This window comes from Bactrocera latifrons, unplaced genomic scaffold (genome assembly GCF_001853355.1).
Source record: "Bactrocera latifrons isolate USDA-ARS-PBARC rearing strain unplaced genomic scaffold, ASM185335v1 scaffold_266, whole genome shotgun sequence".
NCBI classification, from domain to species: Eukaryota; Metazoa; Arthropoda; class Insecta; order Diptera; family Tephritidae; genus Bactrocera; species Bactrocera latifrons.
This window is the reverse complement of record NW_017536252.1, coordinates 331,325-352,036: the sequence shown is the minus strand read 5'-3', so window position 1 is coordinate 352,036 and position 20,712 is coordinate 331,325. Positions and strand designations below refer to the sequence as shown.

At 34.9% G+C, this 20,712-nt stretch overlaps 2 protein-coding genes across 2 annotated transcripts in view; one reads left to right on the top strand and one right to left on the bottom strand.

Annotated features, from left to right (window-relative positions):
- Positions 1 to 20,712, top strand: part of LOC108969798 (peroxidase) — a 54,385-nt gene that overhangs the window by 16,045 nt on the left and 17,628 nt on the right. The window contains exon 2 of the mRNA XM_018934727.1: positions 9,822 to 9,995. Within this exon, the coding sequence (XP_018790272.1) occupies positions 9,822 to 9,995 (174 nt within the window). The remainder of the gene's footprint in view (positions 1 to 9,821; positions 9,996 to 20,712) is intronic.
- Positions 18,516 to 20,712, bottom strand: part of LOC108969806 (bifunctional arginine demethylase and lysyl-hydroxylase JMJD6-A) — an 11,196-nt gene continuing 8,999 nt past the window's right edge. Inside the window, exons 2-5 of the mRNA XM_018934743.1 lie at positions 19,290 to 19,481; positions 18,846 to 19,157; positions 18,663 to 18,792; positions 18,516 to 18,601 (exon numbers count right to left, since the gene is read on the bottom strand). Of these exons, the coding sequence (XP_018790288.1) occupies positions 18,516 to 18,601; positions 18,663 to 18,792; positions 18,846 to 19,157; positions 19,290 to 19,481 (720 nt within the window). The remainder of the gene's footprint in view (positions 18,602 to 18,662; positions 18,793 to 18,845; positions 19,158 to 19,289; positions 19,482 to 20,712) is intronic.

Genomic DNA, 20,712 nt, shown 5'->3' with positions numbered 1-20,712 from the left:
AACTTTGTGGCATTAACGAATAAAACATAGTCAAATTCTCACATAACAATGGAAATTGTGCCGAATGGAATATTTGCTTGCATAATACACAAAAGTGGCGGCAATCACGTTTGCCGTAAAACTTAAGAAGCTACAAAAGTCAATGCGAAAAACGTTAACACTGAAATGTAGGCAGCCACTTTTCACAGCTTTAATGAAATAATAAATTTCTGGCTGGTATTTCAAGCTCAAGTAAATAAGCGTGTACATACTCCACGTTTAAATGTATTTGTGTATGAGTGCGTATGTGAATAAGTGATTATACACAACATTCACTCTCATTTCGCATTGATTCATTTCTGTTTGGAATCTGTGGCATGTCATCCAAGCCAAGCTATTTATTTGAAGCAACAGCTGAAGAAACAATAAAAATAATAACAACTCCAACATCAATCTTTATAACAGCAGTAAGCAGTTAGCTGGCAGCTTAACAGCTTTGGCTTCGTCAGAGAATAGTGAAAGGAATTGTCGAAACATGAAGCAATTGGTGCTGCGATCACATGAGCGTTCAACTTTGGCAATATTATGCCACACTATGCGTGCTATATGAGTATGTGTCTTTGCATTTGCCGGGGATTCCTAATTGCTGAGATATTGCATAGTTTCTAATAAAATATACATAACTATTTATCTAGTAAAATATACATAACTATTTAAATAGATATAAGGTGGAAATATATCCAGCAACATTTTCTCTAAGACTGAGCTTTACAGACCTTGACTTCGAAGCAAACGCCGGGGAAGGTACTTAAAAAGTAAAAAAAAAAATATCGAATACAACCTCAACCCAAAAATAGTATTTCTTTTAACACATGCAGGAATAATGTTCTTGGAACGATATGGTTTCTTTTAGTTTCGTTGACATTCTATTAAATTATCAYTAACTATTTTTTATATCAGATGAAGTGTAATTGTTTTTTAAGCCATTATGTAAAATCCTCAGCYACATTGTCAATTAACTCTTTTGTGACCTCTATTCGATTTTGCAAAAGATTTGACACTTTCGGTACGACTAAAGCTTTAACATGCTTTATACCTTAAACATAAATCAAAATGTGTTGAGTTAATCCATAAGGGATGTTGAAATCCTCTACTTATTCTCTAATACCAACATGAAGAGTTTCAAGTACAGTTCCTTTAACTTCTTCGATGTTATTGTCATTATRAGAGGATGTCATATGGACGACATATTTCATATTTCACGATCTTCAATGAATAATTTGTGCCGTTCAACTAGACTTCCTAAAAAGCTCGTGTGCTATTTTTAATGACTCCGTAGCCGGTGATTGCTTCGGAAATGCGAAATTGTAATCTAACTCGTTGTCAAATAGCTACCAACCGGAGATACATATATTCACCAGAATATGTGTTTACAATTAGTTTCAGAATAGTTTTTCCAAATTATTCGCATTTAACAATAGTTACGCCATAAGTAGAGTTTTCCAATTAATGAAGGCGTCAATTGAAAGCGCAGGAGTTCAAAAAATTACATAATTTAATGCGTACATGGCGTGCATAGTTTGTTTCTCGCAAACCTCAACCTCCTGACAGCTCCATTCTAGCTTCTAGCAGCAGGTGCGTAAAGTACTCTGATTATTCTAAAAAGTCAAGGTGGTTTACCTGGTCAACAAGTTAGTTTGGCGTTCTTTTTAGTAGTCATACAAAATATATTTATATACACTTATCTATATATTTGTGTTTAGTTTTTATACCCTGGAAAGGGTACGAACAGTCTTCGAATTTTGTAACACCTAGAAGAAAACGTCGGAGACTTTATAAAATATATATCCATAAAATATCAGCATTAGTCGATTTAGTCATGCCCGCTTGTCTGTATGTACCCGAAGTTTCTCACCTTTTGAGAAATCGATCTGAAATTTTGCGCACGTCCTTTTCTTGACATGAAGCTGTTTATTTGTCGAAACCGATATCGGACCACTATATTATATAACTGTCTTACAAATCGAATTATCGGAATCAAGTTCTTATAAAGAATCTTTTGTATTTGTGAAGGGTATAACAGCATCGGTACAACCGAAGTTGACGTTTTTGTTGTTTTGGTATTTGCTCGTTTTGCTGCAAAAGTACATTAGCAGAGTTGGCATTAATAATTTATTGACAATTTTGGGTTGCGGCCGCTGCTAACGATTGTTAAAACAGTATTTGAAAGAACGGCATTTTGTCAGATGTCAGCATGTTTGCTAGCGTTTCAGCACAACATATTCGCCATAGGCCATGCTGTAAGTCGTAATTTAAGTTATCACCTACTKTGCCATACCATTGTAAAGACATGTACATATGGATGTGTGTGGTGCTTAAGAATAATTGCGAGTTCAAATTCTGAAATCTTTGAAGCTTATATTCTAATTAAAATCAGCAATATTAGCTGGTTAATTATCTTGCAGCGGCGAGATCGCTCTATATAGTATGCCGAATTTATATTTGTAAATAGTATATCATTCAAAGTAGAATAGCGATGTGTACAATATGAATGGCAAATATTATTTGTTTTAAATAATCTTCTTTATCTCTTTTAATGGRAGATTTGAATGATATTTTAGATAATTTCGCAGTATTCTTTTATTGTGATTTGTACTTTAATGATTCGTGAATTAGATTAATAATTTCTGAAGGCTCCTTTAAGACGTTGGCCTTATTTATAGAGCTTTTGGATCAACGTTTCAGGGTTGGATTTAACTCTCATTTTTTAATCTTTAAAARTTATGAGAAAAATAATTTCAGAGACTACGCGAGAAAGATTCCATTGGAAGCACTACATTTCAAACAAGCAAAATTAAGCTATAATATTGGTACTAAAATTTTAATTTAGAAGTGGCAGGTGTTTCCTTTTAGCTACAAATTCATATTAGTACGCAAATGGTATCCATAATTGGCTTCTCGTAAACGTTATTCCCCTGACATTACCATACTAGCTTTCCGTTCTCTTCTGGAAACAGGTACATAAAGACTTCTGATTACTAATCAATACAATATTTTCGAAAACAGAAAGTGTCAGTCATAGGTAATGGGGTCCATATATATGTCGGGACAAATTTCAGATTTGAGGGGCATATGTACCTCAAAGACATCACTTGTGCAAAGAAAAAGTTTATCCCGTTATATGCATTGGTGCTTGATTTAAATACTGTAAAGTGAAAGAAACAGATTGCAGTTTGCAAAAATCCTATACCGAAATATACAAGGGATGAGAGCACCCATTGTAGAATCTGGTGATATATGAACGGCTGATTCGGTCAATTGATTGTAAATGACTATTGTGTATGGCTATTGTGAATTGGCTCTTTATAATTTAAATAGAAATTATAAAAGCTATTTAAAATTTACCTTCCTCTACAATTTAACGTCAAAATATGTATTAAGTAAAATGACAGCTAGCACACGGTTGCAATTATTTTTTTACGTGACATTGCACGAGAATAAACRTGGGTTTTGGTCTGACATATTTCACGGCCATTGCAAATAATTTTCTGCATGTGTTTGTTGTTGTGCCGTGCATCGTGCAAGGGCTTTGCAAGAGCAAGGGAATACCCCTATGGAATGTATAACTGTGATATATGGCATATTTTCAAACTTTGACACCAAAATTTTTAAATAATTTTAGGTACCAAATTTGGTTGAAATTTGTTAAGTAATTCCTGAGGTAATATTCCTCCTAACTTTTAACACCGCCTTCTATGGAATTCTCTCTTACCATCTCGGCTGCAAAATTGTTCTGTCTCTGATACATTTACCGTTTATATTTCTGGATTCGAGAACTCTTCATTGTCTATGCACTTTTGCATGCGTTTGAACAAATTGTCGAGGCATTTGCACCTCTGAATGAGGAATCAGCAAAACATGYATTTTGAATACACATCAACTGTCCCTTCAAGTGTCAAAAAGTCACTGATCTCTGAGCTTATTGTAGTTGTGTGGGAGCTTGCATTTGCTTGGAAGTGCTTCGTGCACGAACAACTTTTGTTTGATTCGGCTCATTTTTAATCATCCATACACTGCTGCTGTTAACTTTTGGGTCCATATGCGTAAATACACGATTCGTCTCCTATCACAATGTCATAGATGTGTTTCGRAGCACCGCTATGGTATTTTTAACATTTTCTATTGTTACGGAATTAATCCACGTCGAAAGTTGTAAACAATAATTGTTATAAGTATATCATTAGATGTACATATATACATATATATATATATATATTTCGATCAGTTTTAAGTGTTAGAAAAACCCGTTAGGCAAACCAAACTATGTATTATATTAGTTAAGTGCCGATTCATAATAACTCCGGAAAACACTGCTGAATTCGGATAATTGTTGAAATTGGCTTTGTTATCTCAGGGGACGCTAGGGTCTTTCTCTTCAAGTATTTTTCCAATCCACAAGAGTTTATATGCTATATGTAGTTGTGTTTTGGATTTTTTTTGTTCATTTTGTTTATGAAACGACTGAAATTGAAGAAATTATGCTATAAGCTACTCTTACCYAATTTAGGCCCATAAGGACAACTTTTTTTTCGCTAACATTTATTTTAATTATGGAAGAAGATTGGATATGCAAAAAAAAACTTTGTTTGAAGGTCTTGATTACTCACACTATTTAACCAGTATGAAAGTATTGGAAGACTGTTACACCAAATTTAACATTACTTTAACCAGATTTTTTTCTAAGAATTTTCATTCAAAAACGTTTTTTCATTATTATAATTAATTGTAATTTAAGCATGAACAATAAAGACAGATAATAAGCTCAAATTTTAGTAGTAAAAGATTTCTACCCACATACGCACGCCTTCATAAAAAACAATAACAGTAATATATAAATGCGGCTGCCACACCCTACCAACTTTCAAAACAACGACTCTTTAGCAATTTACTTCTAAATGGCCAATAACTATAATCTGCCGTTACTGCTGCTGCGTTTCTGGACAAAAAAAAAAACTCGTTTTTCTGCAGCTAATTTTCAAACAAATCGCTTGAGCCTACAGCTTGTAATTGGATACGCGCAATAGATCGGAAAAGTTTAATCGCTGCGGAACGCTGCGCTGTCAACGTTGCGCTGCTTACAAACCGCTCCACGTCTGCCTTTCCTATATGCAACGCAGCATAATCGAAAACGCGAACTTATTAATCAGACCACATGCCTGACTTGACACTGTGTCACCATGTCCACCAAGCGCCATTGGGGTTGAGCTTTTGGTCATCAATGTGTTAGGATTTTTATCTTTCGCGCTTATAGTTTTATGCATTTAAATATGCACATAATCACAAACGAATATACATTTATAATTCTGTGATCCCAGCATTCGCTGCACTAATGCATTCGGATTTAAACAACCAAATACACGACGATCGACTAAATCACATATTCATTTGAATATTTTGATTTATCTTTTCTAATATTTTTCTGTTTTTGTTTTTACGCTGAATTTTCATGCTCATGATATGGCTACTTTATAGGCTGAACGCACTTATTATGAGGCTGTGACAATACGGGGAGAACGCCATGGTTAACTGTCTTGATTGAAGACGTACTCTTGTTATTGCTGTTTCATTTGGGGCTATGCAAATTTATGCATAAAATATGCAARAACATTAAAAATTTCAAATGCAGCCTTGTGTTTTTTCAACAAGCATGTCTTTTAGGCGAGTCCCATAGCGTTTGCGCACATTTATGGTCAGTTTAAAGCATATTTATTCTTCTAATTTGAACTTCTTTATATTTATACCCTAAASAGGGTGTATTAAGTTTGTCACGATGTTTGTAACACCCGAACGCAGTAGACCCTGTAAAATGTATGTATATATATACAAATGATCAGGATGATCAACTGAGTCGATTTAGTCATGTTTGTCTGTCTGTCCCTCTGTATATACGCAAACTAGTCTCTCAGTTTTTTAGATACCGCTCCGAAATTTTGCACACTTTCTTTTCTTCTCAAGCAGAATCTCCTATAGGATTACTATAGAATATATAGATCCGTCAAACTCAAGTCAATGTATTGAAAACKTTTTTATTTGACACGAAATTGGGCATACATTATTTTGTAAGGCAGCGCTATAATCTCCTGTGAAGGGTGTTAAAGCTTCGATGCAGCCATAGTTAAAGGTTTTACTTGTTTTCTTGTAAAACCACCTTAAGAAGGCGTCACCGACACAGAAGCCAACAGTTGCTTTCAGCAAATGTGCGCAAACTATTTTACTTTTTGCACTTGGAAATTTGTCCAGCTACACGCACGTATATCTAAATGTGTTAATATATTGGTTTGTCCATTCACACAACTATTCAAAGATACGCTCACTCAATCCACCTAAGTAGGTCAAAGTATTTTGCATGAGTATGTACATATGTATGGTATAGTACATAAGTAAAATGTATATTTAGCTTGCCTATGGATTTTGCATCTGTCAGCGTCTCGCACCTGCCCCTGTCGACTACCATTCGCGGTTGCAGTATTTGAAAACGTAGATATGCAGTGCAAATAAGTGAGATGAAGACATCAATCTGCGAAAAGCGTGAGGCAAATACAATGCGGTAAAAATCATATTAATAAAGCGCACAACAAACAGCTTAAATAAAAAGCTAAAATGCAAAACCGAACTAAGGTTCCCATTTTGTGGGAAGCCACCTTAAAATCGGCAACGCACCTTATTCGAATAAAAATTTAATTGGATGTATGATCTCTTAAAAAGAGTTATGTTTTATACTATCTGAACATTTTTTAATTAATACTTTAGAATGATCCCGTATTGTGATCGTGGTTAACATTCGACCGTTCTTTTACAAATCTTACTTCTGTATACATTGTTATATCATTTTCCGAGAGGATTTTCAACAAAACGCGCTCCTCAAAATACAAACGTGAATTTGATTCTAAAAATTTTAAAGCAAAGTTCTTCTATAGGTTTTTATGAAAATGTATAGTATTTTCCCCAGTCGCATGAAATTGAGGAAATATTTAATGCATTGCAATACCAATTAAGTCTCACGAGTATGTTTAATAATCGGTGCAAATGTAAAACTTGAAACGAAATATAACTTTTCCATAACACTTCAATAAAAAATGTGTCCACCGTAATGCAGCCACCGAACCATTGATTGATATATCGAGCCAATCATTTGTCGATTTCTGGCACATTTAAATGTTAACTGTATTATGCGCAAATAACATAAATTTTTGTTTGTGTAGCATACAATTTGTTGAGCATTATCATTTTGTCGCCTTAAATTCAGCCTACGAATTTAAGGCAACAAACAAGCGCTCTAATGACCTTCTTGGAGTGCTTTGCAGACTTTCAACACAATTTTATAATTCTTATTTTGCTGCCTATGCGTAACGTTATTCGTACGTATGTACATATGTATATGGCAGCCAACTTGAATCGTGACTACGGCATATGTTAAATGTGAGCACGCGTAATGTGGGGAACAATGCAATATTTCAATGTAATACATATTCACAAATATTTGCTATGTAGATTTATATTAAAAAAAATTATAAAAACAAAAAAATTGTTTAACCAACCAAAACGTTGATTGAAACTAATATGAATTATTACAAAGTGCACGTTTTTTGTACTGTTAATGTAGTGTTCTTTTAGAATAAAAAGATGTTGTTTCCTTAATATCTGTGAAAGCGATAAAGGTTATAATTTCCTGCCTAGTCCGTCTCTATATATCGATCTGAAATTTTGCGCACGTCCTTTCCTCCCCAAAAAGCTGCTTTGTCAGAACGCCGATATCGGACCATTATAACATGAAGCTGTGATGGAAACTGAATGATCGAAGTCAAGATCAAGTTATTGTAAGGAATTTTTTGTATTTGTGAAGAGTATCATAGAGTGTAATAAATTTTTTTCTTAAAAGCCCATAAAAGTACGATATCTCAATAACTAAATGCGTCAGATACATTAAATTTTACACTCGAGTGAAAATGTATATCTCGGGACCTTATTTCTTTAATGGCGTAGACCACCTGATCTCCGGAATGGAGTGGAGTACTTCTTTGTTTAATAAATCCAGACATAGTAAAAATCGAAGAATGATGAAATTTGAATATTTTGACGTGAAATTTAGCAAAAATGTCACTAACAGTACTATTAACTTWCAGAAAAAAAATTTACCGCTTCGAAAAACACGCGAAATATAAATTAAAAAATTCACCTTTCGATTTGATCACAGTACTATAACTCGTACAGCTTTTCGTTAAATCGAATGCGATATATGTGAATATATATATATATGTATGTATATKTATATATGTAACTCAATCTTAATCTTCGAAGTTTCGGCTGACTATACTCCAAATAGATTGGTGATGGTTGGTGAGGTACGTTAACGAGTAAGTTCGAAACTTCTCGAAAATACTTCTTGCGAGAGGTATAGGAGCTATGTTTCACTGAAGGAAATAGTTCTTCATTTAATTACGTTCGTTGTCGAATGTCAGGAATAAGGAGAATACTAATAATTTACTAAACTTTCTTTTAGACTAATTGGTGAAAATGAATTTCTATTTTCGTTTTTTTTTTAACTTTGCGGCAGTTTAAGACAGCAAATTACATCTTCTTTTTAAATTAACCCTAAGTTGTGCTAAGTGCAGAAACTGTTTCTGGTTTCCAAACACATGTAATATAACAAGTTTSTTTGTTTATGGAGTCGTTCTCACAATATTCTTTGTTGTCATTTTTATAAGTTGTAAATGCTTCCAGAAATGAAGTATGTATATATTGGGCATTTGCGATAGTTTTAATGATAATGTTAGAAGATGGTAAATGATATATTCGCCAAGTAGTTAGTCCCAAAAAATAATATTGTATTTAATTATATTACGCCAAGATCAATTTAATTTAGAAAGTAAAAATCGAAAAATATGCTCAATTAAGATCCCAATGTAATGTTTTCACAGTTCCTTTCGAAAGTATTTGTGAACAAATACAAAACAAGTAGCCCATCACAAATTTGTAAAAGTACGAGATACTTTAAGTACACACAGTCGTACTTATTTTTATACATAATCACACATTGTTGGGACTTTCACTTGGACACCTCCAATTCAATTAATCTATGTTCAATTGCACTTMATTGCCCCACAAAAACACTCAGAAATAGCCCATGCCGTGAACGTACGACCTCCAAATTGTTTTTGTTATGGCAAAATTGAAGGTGACCGTGTTTGAAAACTCTTTGGGCATTTCGTTTCATAGTGGTCTTCAACAACTGGTATTCACTGTTACTTATCAGCATGAGCACACACCTACACATTGAAAAGGTTATTGGCCCTAGCTGGCAGGCAATAAATATTGGGTGAATTCGAATAGCGACCGAAGCATAGCTAGTACCAGCTCAGTATTCGCCAACAATAGGGTGTAAGTACCAAGCCAAATACAAAATTGTACTCAGAGAGAAAAAACTAGTTAAAGTAAATATTTGCAGAAATATAATTTTGAATGACAGCGAATGATAAATTTCAACACCTAAAAAATGATAAATCACCATCGTCACGCTTGGGTTGATCACATATATCCAATTGATTGCAAAGTAAGTCACTATGAAAGAGCGTTTATAAATTGTGCCATAGATTGTCTTTAAAACAAATGAAGTAGTGACTTCGAGGCAAGCAAAAAGTGTATGTGCGTTGCTCTACTTCGCACGTCTGGAAGCCGTGAGAATCGATTTGAACCGATTTGCAGATATGCATAACAATTTTATACGGCAGATAAATTTAAACTATTACAAAGCATTGCTTACAACTGTTCATCTTTTCTTACAGACTATTACTATTCACCGCGGCCATATTAGCGCCATGTCTCAGCATTATTGCGCAATTTAACCACTTTGGTGAGCACCTCAACACACATACCGGCAGCGAATGCGCATTGATACTCTCGGGACCCGGACGTTCATCAGTCTATGATTACAATGTGAATCTTTTCCGTGGCACAATGTAAGTTAACTAATACTTTTCCAAATCATTACAGCATATACCTGGTTGTGCTGTGTTCACCTAAATATAAATTTACCTTTACAAATACAGGTTAATTTTGAGTCAGCGAAATTAATTTCAGTATGGTAAAAAATCAGCCGATAAGAGGTCATGTAAAAAGAAAGGCATTATGATGTTATTTCAAACTAAGAACCTCAATTCCTGTTTTTATTAATCTCTAATTTCCTCCATATTTATGTAGTCGTAAGTAGTCAAGGACCTTAAAGCCACAGAAGTGTTAAAGATTTACTTCCTTGTTGAACATTTTTTGATAGAAAATGTAATACGCTGGTACATAATTAATTATAAGTGGGCGCGTGCTCACAAACTAAAACACAAAAGTCGTAAGACGCTGGTCGCCTCGTGCCTCGGCTTCCAATTGCAGTTTACAACTTACTTGTACATAACTGTGAAATAATTTTTATTTATTGATTTATTATAATTGTTGTAGCTGTAGCAAATGGTAAGAGGGGCTTCTTCAGCAATTCGATCAAAGATCCAATTATCTAAATATGCGAACCCCAAAGTTCCCAAAAGACTGTCATGTATTTTATGAAAATAATTTATAAATAATGTTGAAATAAATCTGTTTTTATCTACAATAATCGTTTTCCAAAAATTATAACAATCATGGGGGTTGAGTTCACTGGGACAATGTAAATATTGTTTATTTAGACATGGGTTTTTCAAGAAGAAATAAAACGCATATAATTCAATGTTGTAGTTAGGAATTTAGGTTTATTATAAAGATAAGGGTTTGTCATTATATTTAAAATATGGTGAAGTGACCGCCGCGGCTAACCCGAATTAATTCCAGCAGAGAGGCCCGATCCCTTTCTTAGGCGATTGGGGCCCTATGTCAGCTATAACGCGCCGAATATTCTCTTCGGAGATATCAATCGCATTGGAATTATGTGCGTAGACAACGATTTCACGTAACCATAAAAAACAGTCCAGTGGTATTTAATCATGAGATCATGGAGGCCACGCCACAGTCCCATAATGCGAAATTATGCGCTCAGTAAAATTTTGCTTCAATAAATTTATTTTTTCATTATCTGCCTGGTATGTCATCCACACGTCTCTAGAGTTCCCGGGAGTAAGTCTGTTTATTAAGAAACGGCAAATMAAACTGAGCATAAATCAAGTAACAAAAATACCAATTTCGAACTTTGTCATTGAAAACCACACCGCTACCTTGCTTACATACTTGAAAATCTCGAAGGGATTCTCGAAAGTAACTGCTTATTGTATTTTTTTCTGTTCAATGGGAATGTACAACTAATAGTTAATTGGTCTCATTTTGCCTGTTCCATTCTTGGCCTTTTGCTTATTTTCAATTAACCAGCAATGACACAAGCGAATAAACTAAGCTCTACTTAATCACAACATATATACCAAATTGTTACATATTAACAATCTTTTCAAAGATCTTTGTAATGACTTTAATACAAATTTCGCAAACAAATTAAATATCAAGACAATTGTACCTATATATGTACGTACGTTTTACCGCCAACGAAAGAAAGTGAACTCATTTGCATGTAATGTACCATATATGTATGTGCATATGTATATGTAAAATAATGTGTAATGAATATTTGAACAGCAATAAGACTTGTTACAAACTAATTTTCTGCTTGATTTTGCACGCTATTAAAACAAATGGAGCGGCAGCTTGTTGGTGTCGTCCAAAAACAAAAGAAACTTATAAGAACTGCCGACATGTTCAGGTGTCAGCTGTGCGGCAAGTGCACTAAGTGCTTGCTATTGCAATGTGAGCTGATATGAGAGGCGCCGCAAGCAGACTATCAAAATTGAGTGAGTAATTTGAAATAAATACCCTCCTCCCAGTTGACATATKTACATGCTCAAGTAAAACCATCACATGACCAAAAACATCTTCGAATGTAACGGCATTGTTGCTGCCGCGGCTGCGTCACAGCCCGCAAACGATGAGATCAGTTTTAAAAGGCATGTCTATGCGACGTTCTCATACTGCCACAAGCCATCGCAGATTGCATTGTAAACCGAAGATTCGATGGTGAATTTCGTACCACGGCAGCTCGCCTCACAGCTTGTAACCGCCGGCAGATTCAGTTGTATTTAGTTATGTATGAAAGGCGACGGATGCAGTATTGCATCATCGCCTGTAACAGCTGTGGCATTCGCCCACCAACCAAACACCAAAGAAACGGCGAATCATGTGACCAAATTATAGCTGCAGCTGGCAGTTCGCTCTAACGGCTTTTCCGTAACCGCAGAGTCGTGGCACAAATGTATACTGTGCAAGAGGTGACTACGCGGCTAAGTTAGAGAGTGTGCGTTCAGTGCAACTATTTCGAAAAWGTCTGCATTTTAACCAATTCTTTTATGACCATTATTATTTAGAGTGAGAGAAAGTTTGCTACACAGAGTTAATATCTGTTTGTCATCGAATCAAAAGTCCGTGCTTTCTCAACTATTTATCCGGTGGAAGTTGTAAGGATTTTTATTACTTTGATGGATTATTCAAGTCGTCATTTAACTTTATTTCTGTCTATTTCTGCGTATCAAGCAATGAACTTTCTATTAAAATGGAAGTCTTGATTGTGTTTTTCAATGAGTAGTCCAACTTTAAAGTTGAGTGGGTGAAACATTCAAAATGTCCACTGTACTTCAAAATTTTAAAACAATTTCGTTTCAATTGGTGCCCTAAGTGTTTTGTGATTTGTACTTTCACCAATTTCTATTTTTTGATATTTTTTTTTAAATCATAGATTTGATCTACTTTTGCATTAGACATTTCACTTTTTCGGAAGCGACGTAACCACTGCTTAAAGCGTTTATACACATTTGAAAGGATTCGGATACATTTCTACATACAATAGAGTGCGATGAGTTCATACATAATTAAGTGAATGTGGTGGCCTTATAATTAGAAACGATATGCTAGAAAAAATCAAATCACTGTATGCTTTTACTAAGACGCGCACTTTAAATTATAATCCCCGTTATTCGAACGTTATTGTTAAYCAAACGCGTGACTATTTGCTGATTGGTTATTGAAAAATTAAAATTATTTCCCGGTTTGTGTTTCTAGGCTGGCCACGTAATTAGAAACGTGCAGTTTTTTCTGTTGATTCTTGGATTTTTTTGAACCTAGCGATAAAGTGAGTATACTTCAATTAAACAATGTTCAATTAAAAGTGTTTTCATTATTAGAATGGGGGRAAAAAAGTCATGTAYTCCCAARATGAGAGAGTTAATTGTAAGGTGCTAACAAAAGGAGAATTGTCAATGTCAGCTATCGCACAAAGGTTTTCCTGCTCCAAAGGAATGGTATTTGTAGCTATTCATTTGTATAAAAAAGACAAAGAAATTTGAAACCCCTATCAGGAAAAGCAGCAGAAGACCGGATAATTTGTAAGACGAGCAAAAACAACTCTTTTGCGTGTAATAAGGGCTGAAGTTGGACAAGAAGTGAAAGTAGAAATCTCAGCTCGGACGGTAAGAAGGGGTTTACAGGAGTCGGGACTTCGTGGGTGCCTTGCGCAAAAAAACAAAAACGCTTGTATCAAAAAAAAAATCTAAGTTCAATTTAATCCAGTCCGACGGAAAATTGTATGCAAGATGTCCTTCCAACATGGCGCTGAATCTCAGATACACTGTGAAAACAGTAAAACATGTAACACGAATTTGTTATGGTTTGGGTAACCTTTTCCTCTCATGGCATTGGCCCAATTGTGCTTGTTCAAGGGATAATGGACCAACATCAATATAAAAACATTCTGGAATATGCCAGTCCATTATATTTTCCAGCTGGCTTTCGGATAAAAATATTGATGTTTGGATTGGYCTCCGCAAAGTCCTGATCTCAACYCAATTGAAAACTTATGGGCAATTATTCTAAAGTTTACCGCGAAGTCTAGGCAATATTGTTAAAAATAAGGGATATGCAACAAAATACTAAAAATTTAATMAAATTTTCCAATTTTATATAAATATTTTTGAGTTTTTACTGTCGTTTCTAATTATATGACCAAACTCAATTTGGCGTTCTTTGTGTTTGCCTCATTTTCTTAAAAATAGAATTAATGTTGTTGTTTTTTTATGTTAAACTCAAATAAATTATGTTACTTTGTTGCTTCCAATTTATAGTTTAATGTGGCAATCTAAATTTTTAAAATAAATTAAGAAAACTATATGCAGCAAAGTCGTTTCTAATTATAACACCTTCACTGTATGTACCTATAGTTGAAATCAATTATTATTTTTTTACTTTTGCGGAATTATGCACTCATTGTAAACGCCCACATTTATTGTTTCTCGCCATTTAGTTGGCGAGCGTTTTCAACAGTGAAATCAAATGGAAAGTGAAGGTATTTAAATGTTTTTTGCTTGGGTAGGGACTTAATCCGAGCATAACAAAATATAGCTAAATATTCATTATACCCCAATAATTGCAGAATATTCTTAGAAAAAAACTATAATAACATTTTTTTATACTCCTGTTCACCTAATAGAGTTATATATATAGCAAATGTATAAATGATTAGGACTGTATGTTTGGCATCTAAGAACTCATAACATAGTATCATTAGGCCTAAAATTCGGTGAAAACTTAAACTTTTTTCGAACACCTGGCTGACTTTGATCCACATAGATTGGTTATGATATGTGAGGTACTTTAATGAAACCTAGGGAGCATTTAATTAGAAAGCGATTGAGGAYGATTTAGTACAAATTTCGCTTTGATTTTGTCAAGCAATGAAGTTGAATCCCTTCGAAGGTATTTAACCGGCGGTAATTCTTGCAAGTTGCAAGAGCATAAAATATTCGGTTATGCCCGAGCTTCCTGACTATAATACACAGCCAAACTACTATCAGGAAAGGATTCTCTTTGAATTTCAATTATTTATCTAACATATTTTCTGTAAAAAGGGATGTGAGATCAATGCCATGGACTAAATTTAATTGAAATCGGCCCCGCGTGTTCTTAGATATGGTATTTAGCCTAAAATTTGGCGGTGCCGTTCCCATCGTCCAGTGTTTACCTCGGCTCCTATAAAGTTCACTTATACCATCTCTGATGTAAAATTGTATTCCTCTGGTATATTTAATCATTGGTTTATCGCACGTACTGTACACAGTACTGTTAAATGKACGGGCTTATCTTTCGATTTAATCTATTTTTACAGTGKYGATAGGGATGCTAAAGGTATTTTTCGTGAGCGGATTCGGTTATTGTAAGCGAATTAAGATACATGTTTAATAAACCAAATAAAATTCTCCTGTGCCAAGTTACAGTTCTTTACATCTCAATTTGTTAGTGTTATTCTTTACTGGTGATGGCACCGCTTACGGTGTTATAGCGGAGTTAAAAAAAAGCCGCKCCAGTCGTTTCTTCTTTYGATATTTGGCACCAATTCAAGATACCAAGTGCAGCCAGGCTTTTTCTATTTAAACTCTTCAATGGAKACCTCCTCTTCTTCCTCTGCTTTCAACGTAGTCTACTGAATCAAAAGCCTTTAAAGCTGGAGTGTTCTTTTCCATGCGGGCAACGTGCTCTAGCCAGCGCAGCCGCTSTCTCTTATCTCGTACGACTCATCGTTTCTTCAACTGCGGTAATCGAAGTTGCCAATGCGCAAAGGACCACAAACCTTTCGCTAAGCAAAATACTCCTAAGGGGGACTTATCAGATGATGTCAATGTGGCACAATGTGTCCATGGCACAGTATGAAAAATTTGACAAAAATCGTTTAATGTGATTAATGCATTATTAAACCTTTAAGAATATTGGCAAACCTTCCTAAAAAAAAATATTTTTTCCGAGATATTGTTATATCTATCGTATTTTATGCAACCCTAACGAATAGAAGCACAAATAAGAGTGTATTCAACTCTATGGTTCAGTTTTAATATTTTTGTATTTTCTCGTGGTCAAGTCGTTGTTTTGCTACAATGGCGGCTTGTTGCCAATCGATACGAAGTCACATGACGCACTTGCTGTTTTTACTTGTTTCATTGTATTTTTATTTATTTCACTTATTTGTCTAAGCGAATMGAGCCAAAAGGGAAGTCTAAAAATRAATTTTCCAAGTAAATGTGGTGGAAGACTAGTTTTCCTAGTTTGAAATTCAATGACTGCAAACGAAAGTRAGAGACGAGTGCGTGACTACAGAGCCAAATTGCCAAAATTTACTCCGCATTCAATATTTTTAGCAATTACACACACAACTTTTTAATAGGAATAGTATAATTAAGCAATCTGTTCATTAAAGAAATACAAACTGTGCCAAAGATGTATGAAATGAAGCTGCGATTTAAATCTAGTCGGTATGCCACATTGTAAAGCGAAGAAGTGGCTGCCTGAATTGCTTCGTAACGGTACAAAGCGTTGGTAGATCGTTTTATTCATYTGACGAAGGCTGGTTTGGTGAGTAATACCTACTTCCAATGTTCTTMTTCTTTTTTACTGACGTAGAAACCGGTTACGAAGTTATTGCCGAGTTTTTTAATTCGCTGAACTTTGTCAATGTCGTCATATATCTCATACAGTCGAATGCGWTATTCGTCGCGGCTARCGCGCAAAGGACCGTAAATCTTTCGCAGAACTTTTCTCTCGAAAACTCGCAACGTCAACTCATCAGTTGTTGTCATCGTCCAAGCCTCTGCACCATATAACAGGACTGGAATATTGAGTGATTTATAGCGCTTTGTTTACTCCAATGTCGCAGATGTCAAAGGTTTAACACATATATTCTAAAGTTGTTGTTTTAGGTGTGAAGTGAATGGTCGTGGGTGCATTCTGTGGCTGCTCCAGAAAACACAAAACTTTGTATCAAATTGAAATTAAACGATTGTCGCTTTGCTAAGCTGTCGCTAAGCTCTAATTTAAGATGAAAAAAGTTTTTTTTATTTCGTTCATATTTATTAATAATATGAAGCTTACTTTTATACAAGCCTACAAAATAGGTGTTCGCTATGTTTATGGTTGTCTCATCATAGTCTGTTGCATAAGTAATCGCATTATCCAATTACTATTACATGCTAACAGTAACGAAATATATTATAAAACATACATATTTATATGCATGCATGTAAACACAAAACTACAAACTTGGTTTTGCGTCACACACTTATTGACCACATTATAGTAATTACACCGTTGACTGGGACAACAAAACGTGTGAGGCATTTGCTAAAATTGAATTCAACAAGTAACTGGCAAATTTTTATTGCCGACTTTGGCCGTTTTATATTTTCTCTAACTTTGCGAAGTGTTGCCACGTGACTCTTTAGAAATACCAGTTTATATCAACAAGGCCTAGACCGAACACCGATGATGTACTTACGCAATGAAAAGTGTAAAAGTGTAGCGATCGTTGTAATATTTTTTTTTCCTGGTTGACATAGCAAGATAGCTTTCTTCGTATCTGTAATGAGATACAAGTACGAACATATGTGCAYCTAAATAAAATTTTCAGCTCACCAGATTGGTCTGCAAGTACCACCTTAGCTTGGCTAGTCGGCTGGTCATGTGGCAGTGCAAAAAAGTCGCCTTGCAGACAAAAAAAAGTACTCATCATCCAAAATCAATGGCTAGTTGTTTAACGGCATTTCAAGTCACCTTCAACCAGCCGACACCATTTATGTTGAAATCTCCAGCGGGTTTTTTTTTTAGTTCGCAGATACTTCAATTGAATTAGGGTTTGCGTACTGATATAAAATTGCACTTAATAAAGTTCAATGCGCGCCTGGAAAAAATGTCGTAATTGACGAGGCTAAAACTAGTTCGAAYGACTATATCATGATTGCAAATGTGAAACAAATATCGAATACCGCAAAAAATTAATATGTCACGTACATGCAAATATTATCAATAATATATTGCTTAAATCTAAGCTAAGAGGAATCTAATTTATTCAAGTCTTAGAGTATAGTAAGATATAGTATGAGAGCTTTGATCTCCGAGGTATTAAAAATTTAATATTATAATGGGCATAAAAAGTATTTCTGTTCCCATGTTTTTGTATGAATTTTTACAAGAAGTACTCTATAACTTAATTTAAATAAATAAAGTCAGAATAAGTTCCACGACTTTAAAAYATCTTGAAATTTTGATTGCAAGAAATTAAAAGGGTCAAATGGCAAGRTGATTGTACTCCCAAGCCCAGATAATCATGTACCTTTAGAAATTGCCCAGTTTTTATATAATTAAACTTATACTATGTTTTGAGGGATATGAGATATAATATTATGTTTTACTTTTCATTTATTCACATTTGGATACTATTTATAAGAGCTTGATATGACTTTTCTACAGTGTATGGTACATCTTTCTAAAGTCTTTTACTGTAGTWGGTGCTTTTAAGAAAAATGTATACTAATTTATATTGAGTTAGTTTTCTTTAACTGAAATACAATATTACAAATAAATTTTATATAGAACCAAGCTCATGATTATCGAAAATGTTTACATGGAACATTCGACATTACTTAGTCATACTCAGCTCCAATGGTAAGACTGATTTCCCCCGGTTGCACGAACGTCTGGTGGTACCACTGATTGGTATCTAAAACAACTAAGAAGATAACAAATATTTTTTTAAATATACTTTTACAAAAAAAAAAAAAAAAACTTACTTATGTCCCCCTTTCGAACGATGGTGTCGAAGCGTTTACATTTGAAGTAGCATTCCGGTGGTGGTGCGAGTAGCCACCGTTTACTCCCCGACAGCTGTGCTTGCCACGATGGTAGACGTACATTGTCTATCTATGGAATGTACATTAATATACTATTTACGATYTTGCTTCATTTATACTTACATGCATGTGTGCACCCAGTCCAGCTGTGCCGATGAAGAACCAATCTACCGCGTTGTTTTCGGATGTGGGTGGAAGAAAGTAGGGACGCCCRTAATGCTTACGAAATTCTTCAGCTGTCTCAGGATTACAATTACTCCAGCCAAAATACCACGGCTGATAGCCTGTCTGTAACTCCACGCGCTCTTTAGGCATATCCAAGGCTTTGTAAAGATTCTTAAAGCCTGTCTGGTAGGGTAGAAACTGGCAATCGAGTATTTTTTTTTTGTGTTTTGCATTGAAATAAACGTCACGGAAGTACCAGTAATTGAATTTCTACAAAAAACAAAAAAAAAAAATCATAAATAAATACTCTTAGTCATTTGAAATAAATAAGTCATATCTGAAATAGTACGAAACATAAATATCTGAGAAAAGGTCCGCCGTAATCTTAAAAAAAGTACTCACAGTTGGTGCTGTCCAATTTTTTGTGGCATCCTCCACTATGACTGGCCCTCCTCCATAGGCATATCTCGATGCGAATTCCTCACTTGTTATGCCACGTAAACGTATCGCATGTTCTATTTTATCACAAAAACTGCAGTCTTCAGAAGGTCGAAAAGCATAACGAAGTGCTCTTGGCAACTCCAGTAGACAGCGCTGTAATAATTACTTTATTATCTTSGCATTTTATTATTATCTTTGGCATTTTAAGGGTTTTTTTTTCTTGGCCACACTTATTAAAATCAGACTCCATTGATTAACCAAAAGTACYAGTGAACATGCGATACATAACTATATGAATAAGATACATAACTATAATATATAAAAGATATTCCCATTCCTTCATTTATTGTGGTGATTTTCAATGTAATACATTTCAAAAACCATATTCATAGTTGTGCGGCGTGTGTTGAGAAATTGCGGTTATTTTGTGCTTCAAAAACCACCGTCATCCTTACAATTTGGCGTACTTATGATAAACGCTCACTCAGCGTCTAGCACTCAAAGTGTTTGGTCGTGTTAATTTCGCTTGTGATTTCAGTGCGGTCTCAGTTCCGTTATTCTCTTTTGCCTCTATTCGTTGATTAGTGTAAAGCTTTGCTTCATATTTATCATTCACTGAATATTTTTTATCCAGGCTTGGTGAGTTTGTTCAAATTGTGAAATGCCCCTAGGGGCAAGTGCTAGTAGGGTGAATCGTTTTGCACTACTTGCAAACGATTACCCACGCAAAAAGAAAAAACTTTCTAATGGTTCGCCTATTAATATTTTCCCCGAACTACCAAACGTCGTTGTGGCAGACCCAAAATTTCTTATTCTAGCATGTGATGATGTTAATAAAAAATGTTAATAAAAAAAATAAAAAAGACTTCTCATGTTTTGCGGTGCACAAAGCCATACAAATTATCAGCAAAGATGTTATTTCCATATCTGAGCTTAGAGACCGAAACCTTCTGCTTCTAGTAAAAGATAAAAAAAGTGCCCAAAAATTTCTGGCTACTACGCAACTACATGGTGTATGCTCTGTCAAATTTTCATTTCATGCCTCGCTGAACACAACAAAGGGAACAATACATATATGCTCCTTACCTCAACAAAGTAAGTGATGAGGAAATTGTAAAAGAATTAAGCAGCCAAGGCGTTACTACAATACATAAATTCAACAAAGTAGTTGACGGTAAGGCAACTCCCAGTGGGGTTGTTCTCCTGTCCTCCGACTCATACAAACTCCCCAGCAAAATAGATATTTCCTGGCACTCAGTAAAGGTTAGGGAGTACATTCCCAACCCTATGAGGTGCAGATCGTGCCAATTGCTAGGGCACACCGCAAACTGGTGCAAAAATAGTCCGACATGTGTAACATGCTCCTTTCCTCCCCATCACCCAA